The 21,958-nt window shown below is 54.3% G+C and overlaps 6 protein-coding genes across 6 annotated transcripts; 1 reads left to right on the top strand and 5 right to left on the bottom strand.

Moving 5' to 3' along the window:
* gprC lies at positions 1-1,409 on the bottom strand (the record flags this gene model as incomplete). Its single annotated transcript, XM_073695069.1, has 2 exons — positions 1-762; positions 822-1,409. 2 exons carry the CDS (start codon positions 1,407-1,409, stop codon positions 25-27), a joined length of 1,326 nt encoding a protein of 441 aa, XP_073548042.1. The 3' UTR covers positions 1-24.
* Positions 1,410-10,516: 9,107 nt separating this feature from the next.
* On the bottom strand, positions 10,517-11,554 carry BDV59DRAFT_201869 (DNA glycosylase; the record flags this gene model as incomplete). The annotated part of the gene is made up of 1 exon (XM_073693912.1): positions 10,517-11,554. The coding sequence occupies one exon, from the start codon at positions 11,552-11,554 to the stop codon at positions 10,517-10,519; it is 1,038 nt and encodes a 345-aa protein (XP_073548043.1).
* Positions 11,306-13,466, bottom strand: BDV59DRAFT_29035 (uncharacterized protein). The gene has a single exon (XM_073696126.1). It carries the CDS (start codon positions 13,174-13,176, stop codon positions 11,611-11,613), a length of 1,566 nt encoding a protein of 521 aa, XP_073548044.1. The 5' UTR covers positions 13,177-13,466; the 3' UTR covers positions 11,306-11,610.
* A 357-nt stretch (positions 13,467-13,823) lies between these two features.
* Positions 13,824-14,419, bottom strand: BDV59DRAFT_201871 (uncharacterized protein; the record flags this gene model as incomplete). The annotated part of the gene is made up of 2 exons (XM_073693913.1): positions 13,824-14,293; positions 14,347-14,419. 2 exons carry the CDS (start codon positions 14,417-14,419, stop codon positions 13,824-13,826), a joined length of 543 nt encoding a protein of 180 aa, XP_073548045.1.
* A 2,064-nt stretch (positions 14,420-16,483) lies between these two features.
* On the bottom strand, positions 16,484-20,528 carry BDV59DRAFT_193146 (gamma-glutamyltranspeptidase-domain-containing protein; the record flags this gene model as incomplete). The annotated part of the gene is made up of 10 exons (XM_073692171.1): positions 16,484-16,932; positions 16,989-17,122; positions 17,171-17,331; positions 17,380-17,959; positions 18,025-18,184; positions 18,234-18,267; positions 18,348-18,560; positions 19,294-19,525; positions 19,672-20,351; positions 20,460-20,528. 10 exons carry the CDS (start codon positions 20,526-20,528, stop codon positions 16,484-16,486), a joined length of 2,712 nt encoding a protein of 903 aa, XP_073548046.1.
* A 480-nt stretch (positions 20,529-21,008) lies between these two features.
* BDV59DRAFT_29082 (uncharacterized protein) lies at positions 21,009-21,906 on the top strand. Its single transcript, XM_073696127.1, has 3 exons — positions 21,009-21,510; positions 21,566-21,729; positions 21,778-21,906. The coding sequence occupies exons 1-2, from the start codon at positions 21,205-21,207 to the stop codon at positions 21,659-21,661; spliced, it is 402 nt and encodes a 133-aa protein (XP_073548047.1). The 5' UTR covers positions 21,009-21,204; the 3' UTR covers positions 21,662-21,729; positions 21,778-21,906.
* The last annotated feature ends 52 nt before the right edge of the window (positions 21,907-21,958 follow it).

The following is a 21,958-nucleotide window of genomic DNA, read 5'->3' on the forward strand; positions in this document are numbered from 1 at the left end:
GCAGGACTTTCAAACATGGGCAAGTCACCTTCCCCACATCCTCGCTGAAGTCTCGTTGACTTTGGGGCCATTGACCGAGTCTTTGCTTGACCGATGGCTGTCCTCTTCGGAGGGATAGGCCGGCTCGTGGGTGATCTCGATAGTGGTGTGTTGATACACCTTGCCGATAGGAGCCAATTCAACCCCTGAGTTCTGCACAATATTGTCTGTAGACCCGTCCCGCATCGTATCCTCGATATCGTCGTCGCGTGCCCGTTTGGTTCGCAGTGCGCTAATATCAGCTCGGGACATTTTGGGGTCGGCGGTGATCGTCGTCAGATGGTCATTGGTTCTGCGGTTCTTGCTACTGGCAAAACGGTTGTAGCTGCGATCATTGCTGGGCTCGGATTCAATGATGAGGTTGCGGCGAGTGAGCGTGTAGAGGAGGACATCGACAAGACCCGAACTGGTAATCAAAGCACCGGCGACACAGAAGTACGTGACGCTTGGTGTCTCTCCTCGGGCAGTCGCCATTCGTCCGGCGGCAAGGGGTAGGGAGAGAACGATATATGCGACGGGGTAGATAACCATGTATCCGATGACACGGCGGAGACGCTTCAAGCTCTCGGTATGACTGGCACCCAAGATGGCAGACTGGGCGATTCGACGACGGAGCTGGAACCACATGATGGCATACAGACAGACAGTGCCGAATTCGGCAAGGAAAATCCAGATATAGTGCGTCCACAGACGGATTGGTTCGTATTCTTCGTTAATCCAGCACTGGATATCTTGTCAGTGTGAAGTGCTCCTCTGCATCACCAAGTAGGGTAGGGACTTACCCAGGCACCCGAAGGGATGAAAACAAATCTCCCATGGGATGCAATGGGAATGATGACCAACACGGCCACGAAAACCCATATTGCAACCACAAAGCCCACGAAGACTTTATGGCTCAGTTTGTGGCCCATGGTCACCAAAAGGAAAGTATGGAAGGCAATGGCCAACACGAAAAGACCACTAGATGGATCACCGATCTGTAGCCAGAACCCCTGAAGGAAGCATGCAGCAGAGGATGCAGTGATTTTGTTTTCTACAATCCACTTGATGCATATCAAAAACGCGAGGGATTGTTGTAGATCGGCCAACACAAGGTTGTAAATCAAGATGACATACTGATTGTAACCGATATACCGTTGGTAGTTCGACCGCCAAAAGATTAATCGATAGGTGACGAAGGAAATGAGAGCTAGGGTAGCGATAAAAGAGAGGATGGCCATGACCGACACAGCAATAAGACCTTTCCGCTGGTCGTTGGGCAATGGGTCGATATCCCATGTCGGCCCTCCTTCTGTGTATGCAAGTCGCGGCGAGAGATCATTGCCCTCATGCCGGGTTGCAAGGACACTTAACACCTGAGCAAGACTCATGCTGAAAACTCTTCCAGTAGACGTAATGGGCTCGTGTATACTGCAATCATCCTCTGTATAAGAGGAGCAGAGAGACGCAGTTGGGCTCCTTGGTTCTTCCCCGAAACGGAACGATGGTCTGGGAAAGTAGCCGCTTTATCCCCGAGTCTGTTGCCCACGAATGAGTCTTGAAGTGCTGATGAGACCAGCTCTGTTCGTCTCAGGGGTCGGTTGCCTTGCCGGGTTGGTCTCTCAGATGAACCAGCACCAAAAGTTTGGGAGGACAAGAAAGAGGGGAAGGGGAGAGATAGTAATAATGAATAGTGAATGAGCAGAAAAAATAGAGCCACAACGGTAGGCTTTTCCTAACTGATTACGGATTGGAACAGAAATACCGATCTCCGCATGGTGGATGCTGTGGGGGTATATACTACTTGCACGGCATAAAGCTTTTATCGAATTGGTCGGAAACCCAGAATTGAAGCAGCTGGATCAGCATATCGAGGCCAACGACCCGACAGAGTCAGTCACCACCAAGAGGGACCCAAGGTGGACGACAGGCCTCTCCACTGCTACCCCTCTCCAGGAACTAAATTCAGGCCGGCCACTGGAGACAGGGGCCATCCTCTAGGATCATCGGATTCTACTACGCAACATCCGCTCACGGACTCTGGTTCCTGAAACTTTGGGCGGCCACGAGTTTGGATGCCAAGCCACAAGTACGAACGTGAGTTCAGGTGGTAACACTAGTAGGGATCAGTAGGATAGGCCAGATGTTTCGTCCTCTCCAGTTAGCCTTAGAAAGCCATTCTATGGGGAAGTTTGAAGTCTGACAGGGGTGGTTCAACCCACTATTGTGTCTCATTCGTTATTTTGATGCAGGGGTTAAATGAGGCGGTTGGATGAGACCCATGTATAGTGTTAGACTAGAGGTGACCAGATACACAATACGGTGCCACGGTGAGCCCGTTGCTGAACAGGATAAAATTCGGCTTCGCCACCAGACTGGATTGGAGGCACAGACCTGGGCGGACCTAGGGTGGTCGACATATCCGCGGACTGGCCAGTGAACGACACGAAATACTGGGACCCCGCAGAGAGAAAAGACACGAGCAACAAGAATTCTTGGTATTTTTGGCTGCCAGACAAGACTTTCTGTGGCAAAGCAAGCAGGGGGGGAAAAATCAGACGGGAAGACAAAGTGGACTGGTCTAGCGTCGGTGATGGAGCCTGTTCCAGAAGCTCCGCTCTCTGCCGATCGGTCTTAGAAGCTTTAAAGTACTGCGTAGTGGTACATCGTACGGAGTCTCGAAATTATACCGCAAATTACTTAGATGAAATATTAAATAAAAACTTTGCCTAATTATGAGTGATCTCCCTTCTTGCCACTGGCGCTTGGAGGTAGACTTTGATAGTGCAAGGCACAGATGGACACACAAGAAAAAGAGGCACTTTGTCACTGTAACAGATAAGAAATATTATTGTGAGAGATAGAGTGATCTGTCCGGCAACTGATTCAGTTTGTTACAATCGTTAATATCACTCACGCAGTCACCCTAGCCATCGGCACGTAATCCAGGCACTTCGCAATGACAGGTGGAATACCCACCAGCCACGGACAACATCCGCGACGCACTTTAGCATTCGAGAAGCCCTTCGATAGCGAGAAATGAGTTAGTGTTGCTGTCACGCGGATAGCTCAGCGTATTAGAGGAGGTATTTGACGCCACGGTGAGGGGACCGATGGGGAACTGTTCAGAGAAATGATCGTCCACGTTCAACTCTAGCGAATACAATGGACCCGATAGATTCTGCAGTGCATCGGCGATTGAATAGGTGACATTTAGCGGGCTTTGGTGGTCATGTGTGAGATACGGCGTATGGCATAGGTCTTTTGAATGTGGTATTGTGTAGCTCAGTGAACAACTATATCGGAAGCGAGCATTGCATGTCGCACATCCCAGCCATGCACATTGGCTTTCCGATGTCGTACCCCATAATCCGGCACCTATCGCTTCTTGGCGATGAGAAGAACCGTGGATGGGAATGGACCGAGGCTCTGAGTAAACTGGTATGAGGGCGCAAGGAGATTTTGTACGTGCGGAGTAGCATAACACGGATAAGATACTAATTCAGGAAATTCGACGCTTTTTTTTTTTTTTTTTAAATATTTTTATTTCTCTATTCTTTTGATCGTACTAATTATCAATCACTGACATTTACTGTTCTTTATCGTACTGCGGACTCTCATGTACTCCATATACTGGCTACGTACCTACTCCGTAGGTACTGCCCAGTGTTTGTGGCTCATGATCGTCTCCTGTTGGATTTCATCATTCAAATCATGACAACAACATCCTTAAACAGCTCGATGGAGTGAGAATATGGTAAGCTTTCTGTCCATCATGCCCCGTCGAATTCAATAGCACCCCTGATGATGCTCTCTCACTGGTGGGTACCTCGTGTCTTCTCCCTAAAGCATCCACCCTGGTGGTAGTTTCTAATGGCCACCGTCTGCCTAACAGACAATGACAATGTCCTTTAACTTTGGCTAGCACATTCGCTACTGGTGCTAAATTTTTCTAGTGCCCCATTGACTCGATGTCAACAGCCTCGCCGGCTCCTATCCGGAGACCACTTGCCGGTGCGGTGGGGATTTCTCCAAATACAAGGTGCCAATGAGGAATAAAAATAAAAGTCATTAAATGTGGCTAGCCCAGACACACTGCGTACGCAATACATGCACAGGATCAATAACATCTAGCTGGGACGCCGCCGTGAAAAAGAAGGCTATGCAGGGCTCCACGCGGGTCGAAGCTTGGGGTCGTGTATCCTCGTCGGACCCAGCCGTACGGCGTAGTCTTTGCTCTATTTGTGTTCAGGCTACGTGGGAAGTGACATTATAGTCGATATGTTTTGTATACGGCTAAGTCGCCCCTTGTTTGTCTCCAGGACGAAGATATGGTCCGTAGCCGATTATTACGCGAATGACATGGATCCGAAAGACCCGTTTACGTCGGCAACCTCGTGCTCAAATGCCGATCTAAGAACCATGTTCTCACACAATACCGACAGTAGCATGTGAAATTAACCCGAACCTTAACTTGGTTCTCATTTGCTGCGATTCGATCTCTACCACCATGACAGGACGATCCGGCTGAGACTATGCGTATGGCCTCGGCACAGCCAAATTGGCGTGGGTAGACCCCGTACGGCGTATGGGGTACTCCGTACCTGCTGCGTACTGCGTACGCCCTACTAAGAACACATAATCCTGACTGGCAGACTATTCCTCGGATGTTTGACTATCAGCAGATCATATTCAATCCATAGGGGTCCAGCGACGGGGAATGCCTTCCGAGAGATCTACTTCTCATCACCACGCAATCGGTATATCCCGCACACTGAGGTATCCCTCCCACTGCCGACAAATTCAGCTGGGCATTCCGTACATACACCAAGGAAAACTCCAGAAAACCTTACGTAGGCCCCTTTCCTGCAATGAGATCGCTCCCAGCACGCGGGCCCTAGTACGCGCCTCCAACCGTGGTTATTCTCCCAAGTACGGATGATCCAACCCTGTCGATCGGTGTCCAAGCGTCGTTACCCATCGGGAAACTCCTGGCTTATTTGCCTGATCCCGGGTAATATGGCGGGATTCCCTTGGCCTGAGCTGTGTTGGAACCAGGAGAATGGAGTACTGAGTTTGAAGCTAAATGACCCTCAGTCTTCTCCCTGTCGATGCATGCCTCCGAACGGCTCATCCGGGCCGTTGCAAGGTCCACCCTCCCAGAGATCATTATCTCACGACTGACTCCTATTCACGCCGAATGAATAACTCGGCAACGGATGGCCGAATGGCAACGTTCGGGTTCCCTTCCGCGAGGATAACCTGGTTGGTCTCTGCGAGAGCTGTCAACCAGCTACGTACGGACCCCCTTGTACCAAGGTACGACGGAGTTAAAACACCCCGATAGAGGCCAGACTGTACTGCGTACGCCTACAACATCCCCTCCCCTGAATATTCCCTCCCAGAACGGCTCTCGAGGAGCGACGACGCTCCCTCCACCCCAGGGACCCTCTTCGCCTTGGCATTCTCCATCCTAATCTCTTGGGTGAGCTTTTTTTTGCCAAATTGCCCCTCATCGACCCCCCTTCCGATATACTCCGTAGCCCCCGAAAGAATCTCCTCCTGAACCCAAGGAAATGGTCATTCAGTACTCGCTCCACACCCGGGAAGTCCCAGCCGGCTGGCACAACGCGAGACGATGCAGATTCAGTATGCACCTCTGCCGTCGCCCGCCTCATTACGGCGCACCCGTACCTACGCTATGATGCTGGCCAGACCTGTCACAACGGTAACCTGGCGAAGGTTATACACACGGAGAACCCGCGACCCTGCGCACCCGCATGCACGAGGGGTGTAGCGTAATACGACACATCAACATGGAGACAACGAGGAAAACCGCCCTCCCCAGACGCGGCCTCACCTCACCCTCACCGGAAAAACAAGCATTGACTTCAATAGCGGCGAGGGGCCATCCTGACTCGAATCTTGGGTCGTGGAGGAGCAATCGTGCTTGGCAGGCCAGGAGGTTGGCAACAGCATGCATGACATTGGGTGTGTGTAAAAAATTTCTGGTCAGGAGCGGGTATAACCTTGCAGAGACCCGTGGTTCGACGTTACCCTTCGGGTATCTTTCCCGGGTCCAGAGACGTACGCTGTCTTCATGTGTCGATGCCAAGGTAAATAATAATGAGGATATTCGCGCCGCCAGATCGCTATCCACGGATGGAACCCTTTTTGTGTCTTACCGAGATCCAAGATCAGATACACTGGGTTAGGCATTATTAAAAGAAATCATGCATTCTCCGGACTATGCGATGGAGCGGACCATCTTGGCACACCTAAAACTACGGGGTACAACTTACTAGTACTGACAATCGGGCAACTCACGTACAGGAACAGCGGAGGCGCTGAATCGTGTGATGCTCCAATAACGAGATGAACCAACATTTGAGGCGCCGGATCTGATCTCTCGTCCTTGATTTGTGGCAAAAATCCGTACAAATCAATAGTGGGTTGATCCCCCAGTCTCCGCTAACTAGATACGGACTATACACAAAAGGACAGAACTAAGGCGAGGGATCGGCTTCCTGGTTCGCATGGATGTGATTTTGTCTTGGCTGAGGCTGGAGTTTCTCCGAGAGGAGGCGAAGATATACGCCGTGGGTAGGTAGGTCCATTCACACGGTCAGGGGGGATGGGTGGGAAGACAGGAACAGTACTATGCTTGTATTCCTAGAGTAAACCACTGTACGAAGCCAACATAGTAATAGATACAGTCGATTAAGTAGTCATGTCCAATCTGCTCCATGTACATACTCCAAATCCATCCGGATGTGCTTGGCATCTTATCTCGTGATATCACTCATCAAAGTCGTAACGCTGTAAGGGTTAATAAGAAACAATAGAAGCAGATGCATATGTGTAGGGCACCGTCATCTTCTACGGGACCCGCGAGAGTCACGGTCGCGTCGAGGCTCGTGGACGCCCTCGTCGCCCTCGTCTTCCTCCTCAACCGGGGCGGGCGTTCGCCGCTCGGTGCGTCTCTTCGGGCGACGGCGTCGGTTGGAGCTGATATTGCTGGCGGAATCGTCCGGAGCCAAGGACCGGTCGTCGTCGAGGAAATCGTCCTCCGTCCCGCTTTCCCATTGACCCAGGGCCGACGACGGGGTACCTAAGCGTGCCTCGACGTATGATCCGCGCCGGTTCTGGTTCGCAACGGACAAGCCGGCGCCACGTTCGCGGAGGGCGCGGCGGACGGTCTCAGCCTTGCAGTGTAAGGCCTCAAAGGCGTCCTCGAGCGCTTCCATTCCGAGGTAGATGTCCCTCTCGATCTCGGCGAGGGCCGCAATTTCCATCTCTTCGTCTATGGCGATGGGCCCTCCGAAAGACGCAGTCGAGTTCGAACCGTACGGCTGGCTGGCCGGCCGGAAGGTGCCGTCCATATGGCTGGGTGTCGGGCCACGGGAAATGCCACCGGTGGTAAAGGGCGTATTTGAACGGCTGCTGCTCCAGCGGGGAGGTGTGGAGCTCGGGGCGTATGCATCTTCTGCGCCGCTGCGCAGGAAGCCGTCGAATCGGCCGGAGATCAGGATATCCCACTCGTCGTCGCTGATGGCTGCAAGGGTCGCCAGGACATGATGCATGCCCGGATTGTTGAGCATGTAGATTGCGGTTTCGGGATCTCGTGGAAGGGACGGCAGCCGATACAGTCGTTGGATAGCATGGGATGACGACACCAGGGCGGGAGACCGCACACGGGGCTCGCCGTCGGGCTGGGGAGTCGGGGCGGTGGGTTTGATGCCCAGAAGCGCACGGAATATAGGGCGGAGTTCCGGTCCAAGGTGAGTCAACATGGCAAACGTGAGGGTCTCGTCGTCTACGTCCTGGGGGGCACTGGTCGGTTGCTCCGATTGTTCGCTAAGCCATTTGTCAACGGCGGCTTGCGTCTTGCGGGACTGTCGCATGTAGTGCTCGCGATACTCCTCGGGAACATCGATGTCCATCTTCTGCATAGGGATATGCTCGCCGCCGGGTATCGCAGCGTCGCCAACAGACGGCATCAGCATGAACGGGGGCCAGTTGGGCAGTTCTCTGCGGCCAGACACCAGTTCAAGGACTTCGCCCCAGCTCACCCCGGATGGACGCTCTTCCATCTCCTCATGGTCACACATGAGACAGTGGCAGGATTCCGAAGAGATATCACGGGCAAAGACCGCTTCTAGCCGGTCCAATAGCCGACGTGCGACCGAGCGATATCCTGTTGCGACGGCCAAAGACCCATTCTTTGACATGACGTTATTGTAGTCATCCAGCAGGCGGTTGAAAGGATCGAAAACTCTCGATGCGGCGTATTGCGGTGGAAGGGTCTGGTACGGCGCCGTTTCAGGTATACCCGCACTCATGAGCAGCGCCTTTGGCACACGGCGATCCAGGCCACCATGCTGCAGGAGATAGTCAACCCGGGGAATCGAAACCGGCATCTCTGGTGGTGGAGGGGGAGGCGGGGGGGCATCAAACGCGGAGTGCGCCGTTGGGGGTCGTCCGTAATCAAAGGTCACGTCGACGGGCGTGCGACTACCTGGGCGATTCGACAAGGACGATCGCATCTGGGTGCGGGACGGCGGTTTGTCGGGAACCTTGGACTTCCGGGGAGCAGCGCCGATGGTCGCGTCAGAGCCATTTGCGGATTCCGTGCCTACGTCTCGCACCGTCGTCGGGGAGCCAGTCGGTGAAGGCGCAGAACGGCTTCCCGATCGCTTGGGAGGGGAAGAATCATCGACGACCTTGGATTTCATCGAGTTGCGACTTGCCGTTCGCGAAGGCGAATCTTTCTCATGATGGCTGGAGCGTTTGGACTTGGACGGTGTGTCTGGTCTGGCCGTCTTGCTTGACTTGGTTTTCTCGTCCCGCTTCGATCGCAGACTGGACGACGATCGAGTCGACTCGGTTCTGATCCGGATCTTGGCCTTCCCATCCTTGGTCTTCTCTCCTGAAGTTTTCTCATCCTTCTCACCGACGGAGCTACCTTTGCGGGAATTCTGGTCGACGCTGGTCAAGGGCGGACTCGGGGGGGCGTTCTGGTTGTCCGACCGGGGTGTAGTGTCTCCGTTCTCGTTGTCTTTGGATTTCTCGGTCAGATCCGTGGGGTCCGGGGTCGGGATACCGGGCTTTACAGCTTCTTTGCTGTGAGCCTTGGAGAAGGAGGGATATGGCAGACTCGTCCTGGACTCCAGGAACGAAGCGGTGCCAGCGCGGCTGGCACTGTCGACTCCAGGCATGGAGGAGCGACGCTGTTGGCGGGAGGAGGTGGTCGAGGTGGAAGGGGTGGAGGAGCGGCCCGTTGGGGCGTCACGATCTTGATCCTTGGTCGAGGTGCGGCTGGGTCGCCCCTGGGACGAACGGGGATGGCGGTGTTTTGGTTTGGGCGATGCAGGGGAGGCGGTCTTTTTCGAACGGGTCCTGTCGCGATCTCGGTCATTTAGTCTCAGCGGCAGAAACATGGCGTGCACACGATGGGCTTCGAGGGAGAAGAGAGGGGGAGAGGAGGAGGAATGGAGAAACGAGACAACGGGGCTGTCGGTTTCTTGTTCGCGACTCGCTCTTGGATCACCCCTTCGGTTGTCCGCACGGTATCATCGAGTTGTGTTGCGGTTAGTTACCTGGTGAAGATGGAAGCTCAGGAGAACCCGAAGGCAGCAGCAAGTATGACACGATGGAGGGATGGAGATCCTTTCAGGTGACCGGGAAATACAGTGTACAGCACAGCCGATCTGGTTGTCGTCTGGCGCTTAGGAGGCGTCCGAGCGAGGCGGTTCTCACTGGTCGAAGGCCAACAAGGCGCTTGCGTCAAACCACCGGGACGAGAGTTTGAGAAAGGCATGCGACATGCCGTCGCAGAAAGCTAAAAAAAGAACCGGGGAAATCGACGATTGACCGTCTGTTAGATGAAAAGATGGTTCAGGTACGCTGCAGAGAGAACGAGAAGAGGGACGTTAGATTTTGCGGTGAGGCGAGAGAAGAGGCTGGAGTCCCCGCCGAGGTTTATCCTTATGCGATTCGTCTAGCGGAGATTCCCCTTGAGCCAGAAACTAATCGATTAGTTCCGTCGTAGCTCCGTAGTTCGTGGTGAGGCCAAGGGTGACGTGGTGGGCCTTGGGTTGCTGCATGGAAACCCGACAAGTGGCATGTCCCGTGGGGTCAATTGGGGGCAGAGAATGCCGTTCAAGCCTGGCGGGCTGGATTGTCGAGAGGGATCTCTGGGAAAGATGAGGGTAGAGGAAGAGAGAGAGAGAGAGAAGATGAAGGAGATGGTGGTGAAGAGAGAGAGTTGTGGTGGAAGAAGTTCCTTTAGCCCGAGGGAATTTCTACAAGTACCTTAGTCCATACTAGGTAGTCCCCTCATACTCCTCAACTCCCACAGCCTACACAGAAGTACATAGTCCCATATCGATCAATTAGATCACTTCAGGCATCTATTCCCAAGTATCTACCGGGTATCCTAACGCAATGCATGCCTATCCCAAATACTCCGAAATGTATGCTTGAAACCAATTTCCCCCTAAGAACTCCAAGTCAACCCATTCGTCGCTTTCTTCACAGGCGATGTCTCCAAGACCCAATGTCCATTCTCCTCAAAAGCAACCCCTCCTCGACGGGCTGCGCGCATGGTCTTCTCCGACGCTCGCCGCAACGCTCCCGAATGCCGATCCCAAATCCATCCCTCCTTGAGCCACATCCACGTCAGGTACGCCCGTAACTCCTTGTCCTGCGGCAAAACCGATTTCCATTCCGGAACAAAACCACAATCCGTAGACCCTGTCCCTTTCCAGTCGGTGGCGAGACCGCGCAGTTCGTCCCGGCAGAAGATGCGCCAGCTGTCTAGAGAGTAAGCTCCAACCCCAGGCAGATGGGCGGCTTCCCAAGCAACACGAGGGTCCTCGTCCGGAATACATTCCTTGGGTCCAATATCCCGTCCGTCGAATTTCTGGGGGTAATGGAGTCGGCGGTATCGGCTTCCCTTGGTCGGCGGGTGGGTTAGCCATGTTTGCGCAAGACTGATACACTTCTTCGCGCGCTGATTCTGGAACCCAAGGCAGTGGATCTTGGAAACCATAGTGCAGTGCTCAGCCGCCGCCATAGCTTCCACAGTAGGGTATTCTTCAAAGATCTTGAAGAGGACTGGAAGAGCAACACCGCCTCGAGTCCGGTTGAGAAAGATTGTTGCGATCAACAAGCGGAATGGGTCATGTGCTAGCTGTTCCTGCACAAGTCCGAATGACGGTGCATCGATAGGTGGGAAGGGCAGGCAAGATTCCGGGTCAACGAGAGGCTCTGGAAAGTAAGGTGACACTTTGTGTGGTTTAAGCCGCTGCTGTTTCGCTGGAAGGTCGCTCGGCTTCTTGTGCGTATCGCTCTTTGTTGGCGTACTGGGTGCATCCGTAGTACCTCGTCCGTATTCCTCCCCTGTGGGTACAATTCGTATTGTTGGAATAGAGGGAGGATCTTTGCTGGAGTCGTGAGGGACATCACTAATAGACTCGTTCACATTGCCGTTGTCAACTGCGTCCTTTCGTTGCTTGGTATTTCGAGGGCACATAAAATACTTCGACTTCACCTCATCGCCGGCGGTCAGCCCTTGCGAATCATCGGAACCTAAAAATCCTTCAAGCTCCAATACTGGTCATATGAATCGACGCTTTTGTTGTCGGCGGCCCTGTTCTTCTTCGTCTTCTTCTTATCCTTGGCTGCCTTCTTCTTTAACAGGTGATCCTTCGGTTGGCTCTCACCTGAAGTCGTGCCTTCTGTCGCAAGGGCCTCGCGAAGGTTTTCGTCCCGTTTAGCCTTGCGTAGCGCCCTTCTCTGTCGTTTTTCCCGCCGCCTCTGCTTCTTGTCGGAATTTGAGCTGGCGGTATCCGGGACTGGATCGGTCTGGGATGCACCAGAACTGCTGAGATCGATAACGACTACTTCCTTTGGCGGCACCGGGTGGCTGTTTGGTTCCGAGGCAACCTGTGAGGATCTCTTGTCTGGAACAGTAACGGCCAGATCAGCTGCACTTGGGGTTTTCTCTTCCGCCCGGGCTTCGCTGATTCCCTCGTCGACATCCGACCTATTCCTGGGGAGAGGAGAAATCTTCCGAGGATGTGCCCGGCTCAGGGTCACGGTGGAGTTTTCTTCAGAAACAGAGATCGCAGAATCGTCCACACTGTGGGCTTCAGCTTCACGATCGACATCACTGCCAGAATCCGGGTGTCCAAGGCAGTACTCGGTAGAAAGCCCTCGCTTGATCTTTCTGGACTTGGAGCTGGGCTTGAGGGCGACCTCCGACTTCCTCTTCTTGATCTTGGTCCCACCCAAGGGTTCGTACGCATCGTCAAGCTCAGGACCAAACTCCGAGCCGTCCGAGTCAGCATCAATGTTGCGAATCTCCAGGTACAGATTGCGGACATGTCTCTCCAGCAGGGTGATCTTTTCCTCGTCCAACCCGACTTTCGTGGCTTCCCCGCGGATATCCCGTAGGAACTGGCGTCTTGCGGTCCGCCGGATAGGCTGCATCTCGATAAAAGGGTGCCGCTGGATGAAACGTAGAAGTTGTTCCCGCCTGTCGAAGCTCAGAGAACCGAGGATAAGATCGTCCTCTCCAGGCCTCTCCTCATTCCCACCGGCCTCATTATCAGCCTTCTCCGGGCTCTCCTCGGAGCTCAAGTCGGCGACGCTGGAGGCGGCATCCTGCTGACTTTCGCCCCCACTCTCAGCACTGGTACTTCGGCTGTTGGGCGATCTGGTATGTTGCAGCTTCTGTCTCTTATGCGAGGGACAGGGGCTTGAGTAAGGCAGCGACCTCTCCGAGGGGTTTTCCGCATCGCTGTCGTCGACGTCAGACGGGGCCGAGCCGGATTCCGATTGTGCGTGTCCATAGCCGTCAGACACCTGGTCGACCGCGCTGTACTCGTCGAAGCTCTTGTCGAAGGTCATTTCATCGGAGAGGATGTCGTCAATCGTCTGGTTGACGAAGGCCTCGCCCTGGCTGAACCTGGCGGGGTTGACGTCGAGGCTGGGCGGGGGAACATGGACTGACACTGACGGCATGCCAACCTTGTCGCTGGTGGTTCCTATCTTGTCTGTGTCGTAAGGATCGGCAGACTGGCCTAGGAGCTGGCGGACTTTGTGGGAGATCAAGCGAACCAGAAGGTTGCTTGAGGGTGGCGGGGAGGTCATGGGGAGGAGGGAAGGGGCATTGCCGGGTCGGACGAGGGACGATAACTGAATGGAGTGAATGTGAAGCTGCCGGACGTTGTGTCAGTGAATGGGCTTTTGGGGTGGTAGATCCAGTCTGGGGGCGGTCATAGTAGAGACACTCAATCACGGTTCAGATTCCCAATGCCATGTCCGATGTGGTAGCTGCCATAATTTGCAAGCAGCACCGGTCGTCAACGAGAGTGATATATCAGTCGAGCGAGAGGGTCAATGAACTGCAGTCATGAGGCGGAGGCCACGGGGGAGGTGGAACAAGCTGAGGTAGAAAATCGGCGGGTGACGCTCTCCAGTGCATTCGCGACGCGAACCGCGCACAGACCGCTTTTAGATACATCACTTTGACTAAGAGTTATCGCTCTACATAACGAACTCAACAGTACTACGTTTTTTTTTTTTTTTTTGTCACTGAAAAATCTACTAGAACTAAGTCAAGTGCACTCGTTTATTGATATATAGCAGAAATTATGGCAAAATTACCCAGCTGGTTACATAAGAGAAATGAAAGAGAGGTCGCCATCTATCAGATGGCCCACTAAAAACAGCCCAATTCCACTCCATAGACTACCGATTCCTGTTCCAGGTCTGCAAGTCCACCCATGTGCCGTCCTCTAGTTGCCGTTCTTGGGGGGCTGGGGCTGGGGCTTCTTCTCCTTGGGGGGAGGGGGAACGTCACCACGCTTGGGGTGCTTGTCGCCCTCCGGCTTGGGGGGAGGAGGCGGGACATCACCACGCTTGGGGTGCTTGTCTCCCTCCGGCTTGGGGGGAGGAGGCGGGACATCACCACGCTTGGGGTGCTTGTCTCCCTCCGGCTTAGGAGGGGGAGGGGGAACGTCGCCGCGCTTGTTGTTGTCGTTGTCGTGGGGCTTAGGAGGACGAGGCAAGTCGGTGGGAGGAGGGCCCTGGGGCTGAGCAGCGTTGTCCCGCTTGTCGTTGTCGTTGTCGACGGGCTTGGGGGGAGGAGGAACCTCAGTGGGAGGAGGCTTAGGAGCGTTGTCCCGCTTGTCGTTGTCGTTGACAAGGGTCTTGGGAAGAGGGACATCAGTAGGAGGAGGTCCCTGAGGAGCCTGCACGTCGGTGGCTACATGATCGGTTAGAAGCAGGCCCTTCCGTTCGCCTTTCGATGATACTCACGAGCAGGAGCCGGAGGCGCAGCAGCAACGAGGCCAGCGGCCATCAGGGTAGACAGAACGGCGGCGATCTTCATGGTGAATGGAGGTGCAAGGTAGATTGCAGAAGTTGGTCTTGTTTGCTTGGAATGCTTTGGAGAATTGTTTTCGTTGATGATGAACAGAAACGAGACAGTCTCGAGGCCGACTTTATACCTTTCTCTCGAGCTTCGCATGTGGACATTCTTATAGAGACGTTCCGTTCCACCCTCGCCATAGCCATCCGGCATGACGACCGACTTGACGTGGCATGCTGGTGACGGATGTCGTATACAGTCGATCTTTCCAAAGGAGGTAGTCTCATCCTCTCCTTCGGATGCAAAGGAGAGATATATCGCACTCCCCAGAGTGGATCCTCCATGCCGGCCTCTGGAGTCGAAGACGCTGGATGCCATTCGAGAATGGTCGATTGGCTCAGGAGACCTCCAATTGAGCACGTTGTCCCCGTTGTAGGCGCTAACGAGGGCGTCTAGGACGGGGCTACACTGCTAATAGCCATGAATCCATTGAGGGGCTACTCAAGTCTCTCGAATCTACTGCTGTAGACGATTCCCGGTGAGTCGTGACTGCAATCCCGGTCTTGTTCTCTCCCTCCCAGGGCTTCATCGCCTGTCGAATGGACTCGTCGGAATATTGCAGCCTAGAATGCATCTCATCACCACCGAGTGGGCCATGCGACTGCAGCCGTCACATCACTCTTGGTAAACAATGCATCTCATCAAGATGATATTGAGTTCGCTGCACACGCGGCGGCCGCCGATCTTCCCCGGGTTGTCTCCGGGCTGTCTGGTCAGCCTATCAGAGGCGCCAGCCTTCGACGGCGTCTATTGAGCCCCTTGACTGATGACGAAGAAACTGGAGTGTCCGGTTGGAGCAGTGGCCGTCGGGAATCACCGGCGAAAATGGTTCTCCGATTATTAAGGCGGTTGCGCTCCACCGGCCGCGCTATCGTGCGTTAAATTTAGAGATCAATGTCGATCAATCAGTCGTATCTCCGAAGATGCAATTTTAGTCTATTCTCGTTGCAGGTCCGCAAGACGGTGTGATTTGCCAGTTACAAGGGGCGGCTATGTCAGGTCGGCCATTCGTGAGGTATATAATTGCAATATTGCCGAGTGGATAAAAGTGGATTGGGCCGATTGCTTGTGGGCTGATCTAGCACTCCAGGCTATTCTTGTCCTAATAATAAGCTTAAGAGCCAACCCAGAAAGGGCGTGGAGTAGCATCAGACGTTCGAGCTGTATACTTGAGCAGTTGACGAGTTCACCGGAATAGGCCATCACGACGACTCCCGACGGTGGTTTCCGTTTCCATGTGAAGAGTTGAAAGGCGATGGCACAGCCTTGCTCTTCGGGAGAATTCCGGTGTATCTTGAGAGGTTGCCGATCACCAGATGCTAGTCTGCGGAGTGCGTATAGATGACGACAAAGGACGACGGTCCGTGGTTTGAATATATATCTTGGCCTAATAATAACTATCTGGACGGCAGAGGTCTGATGTTTGGGAATTTACGTCTATGGACAGTCCATATACCGTAAAACTTCTTCAACAAGATGGTGTAAACAATGCGTATGGCAATCACAGCAACCTATCTATCGCATATTTGCAAGTATTGGGACAGTCCAGAGGAGAAGCTCAACTCTCAATATGACAGTGACTTCGATGTAGTAGCGGTATCGTAGTACTGAACACTGACGCACGATATATATTGTTGAAAACATTATCACAAAACATTCCACCTTGGAAAGCGATAGTAACCCATGCAACACACCAATATGAAGACCTATACGTAAATGCCTCAGTAGATTCGATCCAGTCTGAATAGTTGGAGACCCAGGACCCAACCCTATCCATCAAGAAGGAAAGTGGTAATGCAACCACCATCAACCTCTACACAACCGCGTAATATGAACAACATAATGATATACTGGCATCAAACTCGTTGCGATCATGAAGATGCCTCTAATTTCAGCGCAAAAGCTCCTCTTTCAGGATTTCTCAACCAGTCTATATGCTACTAGAATCCACTTATACCCACAAAACCACCTGAATGCACCACGCATACACAAATATATATATCAGGCCCCCACCACCAACCCAAATCACACAGCAAACCCCCCCGAATTCTCCTGTCTCGGTTCCCCGGCCGCATCAAAAGTCCCATTAGCCAAAACACGAATAGCCTGCGCGGTACTCTCGCCCGGTGCCACCCACGTAACATTATGACCGCGGGCCTTCATAAATGCCACCGTCTGGTTGTCATACGCATACTCGAAGCTCACCTGGTTCGGGACGAGCTGGTCGTGCAGCCGCGGCTGCGCCAGCGCCTCGGCAGCTGACATACCCTCGTCGACGGCGTGGATAATGTTCTGCACGGTGGCGGTGATGATGCGGCTGCCGCCGGCGGAGCCGGAGATGAAGAACACCGTCCCGTTGGGGTGGGTAACTATCGCCGGGGTGATGGATGAGAGGGGGCGTTTGCCGGGGCGGATGTAGTTTGCCGGGGACGGCACGTAGCCGAAGGAGTTGGAGGACCCTGGGGTGGAGAAATCTATCCCTTCTTGTTAGGAGAGGTGACTAACAGTAGGGGATGATTTGGAAACATACCGTCCATTTCATTGTTCATTATGATGCCCGTTTCTGGGACCATGACTTTACTGCCGAAGAGCAGGTTAATGGTGGTGATGGCGGAGATCGCGAAGCCGGAATGGTCCGCCGTGGCGATATGAGAGGTTCCAGGTCTGGAGACGGTTAGTCCTGACCAAGCCAACTAGAGGATGGAGACGTACGTGTTGAGACTCTCAAACCCGTCCGGGTCGTATGCAGACACGTTCTGCGTCCGGTAGTCCGAGATCCGCCGCCGGATGTCTTCCACCGTTGCCCGGCTGAGTATGTCTTCCTGGTACTCGTCCATGCCGTCCACGAAGGCCGGGTCGCCAAGGAGCGTTCTCTAGAACCACATCAGCATATGTACTCAAGCCCCGATGTGGCCACCCACCTGGCCGTAGGCGAAGCGCATCGCCTCATCCAACCGATGCGTGCTCAAATTGACGTTGCTCGGCGTAAAGAAGGCATCATACGTGTCTACAATCTTGAGGATGCTCATGGCGACAATGCCGCTCGACGGCGCAGTCGTGCTGGTGATGGTATACCCGCGGTAGTCAATCTGCGACACATTCCGGATCGCGACGGTGTAGTTCGCCAGGTCGTCCAGAGTCATCGTCCCATTGGCGGCCTGCAGCGCCTGGATCATTGTCTCCGCGATCGGACCACTGTATAGCGCATCCGGGCCATGCTTCGCAATCGTTTCGAGGGTATCGGCGTAGCGCCGACGGGTGATGGTATCCCCCAGACCCAGTCGCGTGCCATTGGGCGCAAAGTCAATCGCCCATGTGGGGTCCTTGGACAGGAAGTCTTCCTCCGTGCCAACGGCGGATTCCATGTACCGTACCAGGTCTGCGGTTACAGGGAAGCCGTTACGCGCGGTGTCAATGGCCGGCTGCATGACAGTCGCCCAAGGGAGCGAACCGTACTTTTTGTGGAGGTGTTCCAGGCCTCGGACCTCACCGGGGACCCCGCTGCATCGAGGTGAGTTACCGTCACACCGGGCGGTTGAGCTGGGAATGAGCGCCACCGGACGTACCTTGCGAGACCCCCACTGGTGGAGGCGTCCGTGTTGTTGGCATACATGTCCTCGAACGCCGCGGCTGGGGCGGTTTCGCGGAAATCGATGAACTCGTAGGAACCGTCGGGGGCCTTCACCAGCATGAAGCCACCACCTCCGATGCCGCTATGGTACATGCCTGCTCGCGTTAGAAGCGGTTGCTTGTCAGACTGGGCGGGTTCACTGACCGACAACACCCACGCAGAACATCGTCGCGACCATCTGCGGTTTCTTTAGCCCTTGTGTCTGACGATGGGCAGGCAGCCCAATACGGATCAGGGGTATGGTGATAAGTCACTCACAGCATCAGCCGCATTTCCACCCTTTTTCAACATATCAGTCCCATGGTGACTGCAGAGAGCGCTCTCGCTAGCGACAGCACCGAGCTTGCCTTCCTCAATATGGTTGGACCCATGTCCAGACGCTTCCCGAGGCGCAAGGTCAAGGGGTGTGGAATGGACGTTCGGGAGGTGTATTACCACCAAGACTACCAAGAAAGCGAGGGACAAGGAGATCTTCAGGGCGCGGAACATGGTTGAATTAACTTCCCTGCGGTCATTGGAAGCAAACGACCGAGACGGAGGGTTATAGGCGAGCGGAGAATGCGAGGAGGCCAGGAGTGGCTGGAAGAAGGCTGGTCAGTTTGCAGGAATGGGCCAGGATGTCGTCAGATCACGACTGGATGAGGCATCCTTTATGATTATGATGGGATTGATCCGACGGACCTGTTTCTCCTCATCTCGGCCGCCCCCGCTGCGTGCGAACATCCCTGCAGCTCCGCCGAGTCGGCGATTTGGTCCCCCTGCAGCAACTATCGAAAGATCCACGCGGTCTTGGAGTCAACCGTGGGAGGATGGGCAACAAGCAACGCCAAGTGGAGGCCAGCGACTCTGACATGTCAAGATAGACCGCGCAGAGCAATCTCCTGCTCGAGGTGCAGATAGCAGGTCTCGTGCCCCCCGCATAGATGATAAGCTTCCCGTGACTGATTGAGCCTTCGGCAATCGGCTTATTAATGCTTTACTCGAGATAACCCGTATCACTTCAAATGTGTCTTGTCTTTTTTTGGTCCTTTATCGTCATGTCAGACCTCGACTACGTATCCAGGCCCACTGCACGTTTGGTCCACTCTATAGTGTCCGCCCACTCGGCGGGAATCCGGTCGGCGAGGGGTTGCAGCACGGCGGCGACCAAGCGGCGGCCCCAGTCGCGGACGAACCATCTATGCGAAAACAAATGCATCCCGACGCCGTAGTGCAGGAACAATATCCGCGCGATCCACTCTCCTTGCTTCAGTAGCACGATGTAGTCCTCGCTGATGTTGATGGGCCAGGCGATGATACCGCCGTTCGGTCGGCCCCAGGGCCATCGGTTCACGGCTTCCAACAGAAACGCCCAGGTATCGCGGTAGGTAGTTTTCTTCGGGTCGTCGACGGCATCGATCTTTTCCTCCACATGACGGAGAGAGTCGGCGAGGTCCCTGGCAGACGGTCAGTCAGTGCTGTGCTTGAATGGGTCCAGCGGAGGGGCGGCAACGCACCTTCGCAGTGGTCGGAAACTGGCCACTTGATACTCCCTAGACGGGGTCAGCGTCGTGCGTCCAAAGCCGCAACCCATAAGGCATACTCTTCGAGTTTACTATCCTCCTCCAGGCGATCATCCTCCTTGTAGCGCAGCCACTTGCCCATTTCGCCGGGATGCTCCAACTGCTCCAGCTGCTGGAACAGAAAGGAACAGCCAGCGATCAAGCGGCGGATCTCCAGTACCAGCGAGAGGGGGTCGAACATGTAGGTCTCCCGCGTGATGCAAGGGTAGGCGGTGACGGAGAGCATAATGAAGATGGAGCAGATGAAGGCGGGGCCGCAATGATCGAGGGAGAAATCGGCCAGCACCTGGCCGAGGGCGGAACAGGCGCGACTCTGGTATTTCAGGGCGGCCTCGAGCCACGGGCGGTTGTCGCCGGGCTCCATCGAGGCCTGGTGGAGGGCGGTCAGGGCGAGGAGGGCGTCGAGGAGGTAGGGGTGGGCGGTGGCCATGCGTGGAACGATACACTGGAAGTGGTTGGCGTCAAGGCCGCCTTGGCAGACGGTGATGTAGGTCTCGGTAAGGTAGAGATGGAAGAGGCGCATTTCCAGCATGCGGGTGGGGAGCGGCAGGTCGGTGGAGAGCACCGCGGAGGTGTCGGGGCCATCGTGGGAGGGGGAAAGTTGCTGGCTTTGGCCATCAGGTTCGGTGGAGGGGGGTGGGTAGGTGCAGTCTAGCTTTCGCTTTTTGCAGAGACCACATTTGGGGAGGTCCTCGTCGCACTGATGTTGTTAATACGACTCGGCGGATTGGGGGAGTGCGTCCACGCGGCGGGAGTCCGAATCAGGGGACATGGCGATTCGCGGAGCGTGTAGGATCAACCGGCTGACCTTGACATGTCTTCGTTTACATTGGAGACAACCCTTCCGGGATTTTGTGTGACTGCGACGCGAGGGCATGGGCGACAGGAGGGTGATGACGTAGGGCAGGGAGAGTGCGGGCTGCAGTAGAGGCGATTAGAAGCAAAGTGGACGGCTGTCGTTGAGGCGTTACCGTAGGATTATGTGGAGGAGGAGAGCGGGAATCACAGGTGCGTAAAGAAAGCCATGAGGGAGAGCGTAGTACAGTGTTGATGTTGATGTTGATGTTGTTTGAAGGCACATCAAAGCGAATTGAAGTTGGCCGAGTCGCGACGGTGATTGGTGGACGGCCCCGTGATCCAGCCGAGGTTGCCTGAGGCATGCACGTGGCTGGATGAGTAAGAGTCCGATTAGTAAGAGTGCGTCTTATTGTACTTATCGGAGCTTTTCGTGAGTTTTTTCCCCCATTCCCTTCGAATTCGACTCGAGAAAAGCAACCAAGCACAGCTGAAACACTGGACGAGGTTAGACCCCCATTCACCTCGTGCGGGTTACGGATTATGGAGTCGACGATTGGGTGGGAGTCTCCCACGGAGTGTCCGTGGGCAGATCGTTATATGACCAAGCAGCTTGGCTTATCTGATCCCGAGAATGCCCACTAGGTTAACCTTGTGGAGCGGGTCAAGCTTTGGATGAATGGCCTCAAGGGGCTTCTGGCGTGGAAGAGAACGCTGATCGGCGAGGAGCGTGCAGTACGTGGCCGCTGGAGGAGGAGATGGTTGGGATTTCCCATCACCTAATGGGTTATGTCATTTTCGTCCGGCTTTCTTTGGCCGGAGGTTCTAGCGTGGGATACACTTTGGGTGGCGAGGAAGTACGATCTTATCAATCTCGTGGCATCATGGACGGTGGAAGGGGGAAGAATAGGCGATATCGTCGACATCACCACAACCATGGCGCCACTGAGACATGGCTGCGTCTAGAAAAGCCGGCGCCACTGGGGTTGGGAACCACGACGGGGAGTTTGAAGGGCAGTTTTCTCCTGAAACCGGACGGTATCAGATTAGATTGGGTTCATCTGATAGGCATGCAAAGGATATTCCATGGTCGAAAAATTATTAATAACAAGAATTAACATTTCCCTCCGGCCGCAGACTGGGTATGATTCCCAGTGTCAGACTTTGACTACGCCGTCCGCCCAGATTGACGAGACCCACGGTGGATCGAAGTAGTCGGCAGAGGTTAACCTGGCTATAGTCATTTTCGCCATTTCAAAAATTTCAAAAATTCCAGTATGCTCGTATGTTCCATCTCTTAGACTAGATTTACCATAACTCAGAATCCCTAGACATACTCCACGAAGCAGAACGCATCAAATCAAACGGTCAGCCAGATTATCTGATCCGATGACGCTGCGCTTGGTCCACTCCGTCTCCACGCTGCACCGCGTTTTCTGCGGGAAATTAAAAACTCAACCACCACAGGCATCAGAAGAAAATAAACACTAAAGGAATTTTCAGCGCTAATTC

The sequence above is a fragment of the Aspergillus ambiguus genome, assembly GCF_047715705.1.
Source record: "Aspergillus ambiguus strain CBS 117.58 unplaced genomic scaffold BDV59scaffold_15, whole genome shotgun sequence".
NCBI classification, from domain to species: domain Eukaryota; kingdom Fungi; phylum Ascomycota; class Eurotiomycetes; order Eurotiales; family Aspergillaceae; genus Aspergillus; species Aspergillus ambiguus.

What these genes read in the sequence shown, in the direction of transcription:
- BDV59DRAFT_29035 (XM_073696126.1), bottom strand. Translation starts at nt 13,176, where the DNA reads ATGACCTCCCCGCCACCCTCAAGCAACCTTCTGGTTCGCTTGATCTCC.
- BDV59DRAFT_29082 (XM_073696127.1), top strand. Translation starts at nt 21,205, where the DNA reads ATGGTTGGGATTTCCCATCACCTAATGGGTTATGTCATTTTCGTCCGG. An exon ending in GATTAGATTGGGTTCATCTG is followed by an intron (nt 21,511 to 21,565) that starts ATAGGCATGCAA and finishes ACAAGAATTAAC; the next exon opens with ATTTCCCTCCGGCCGCAGAC.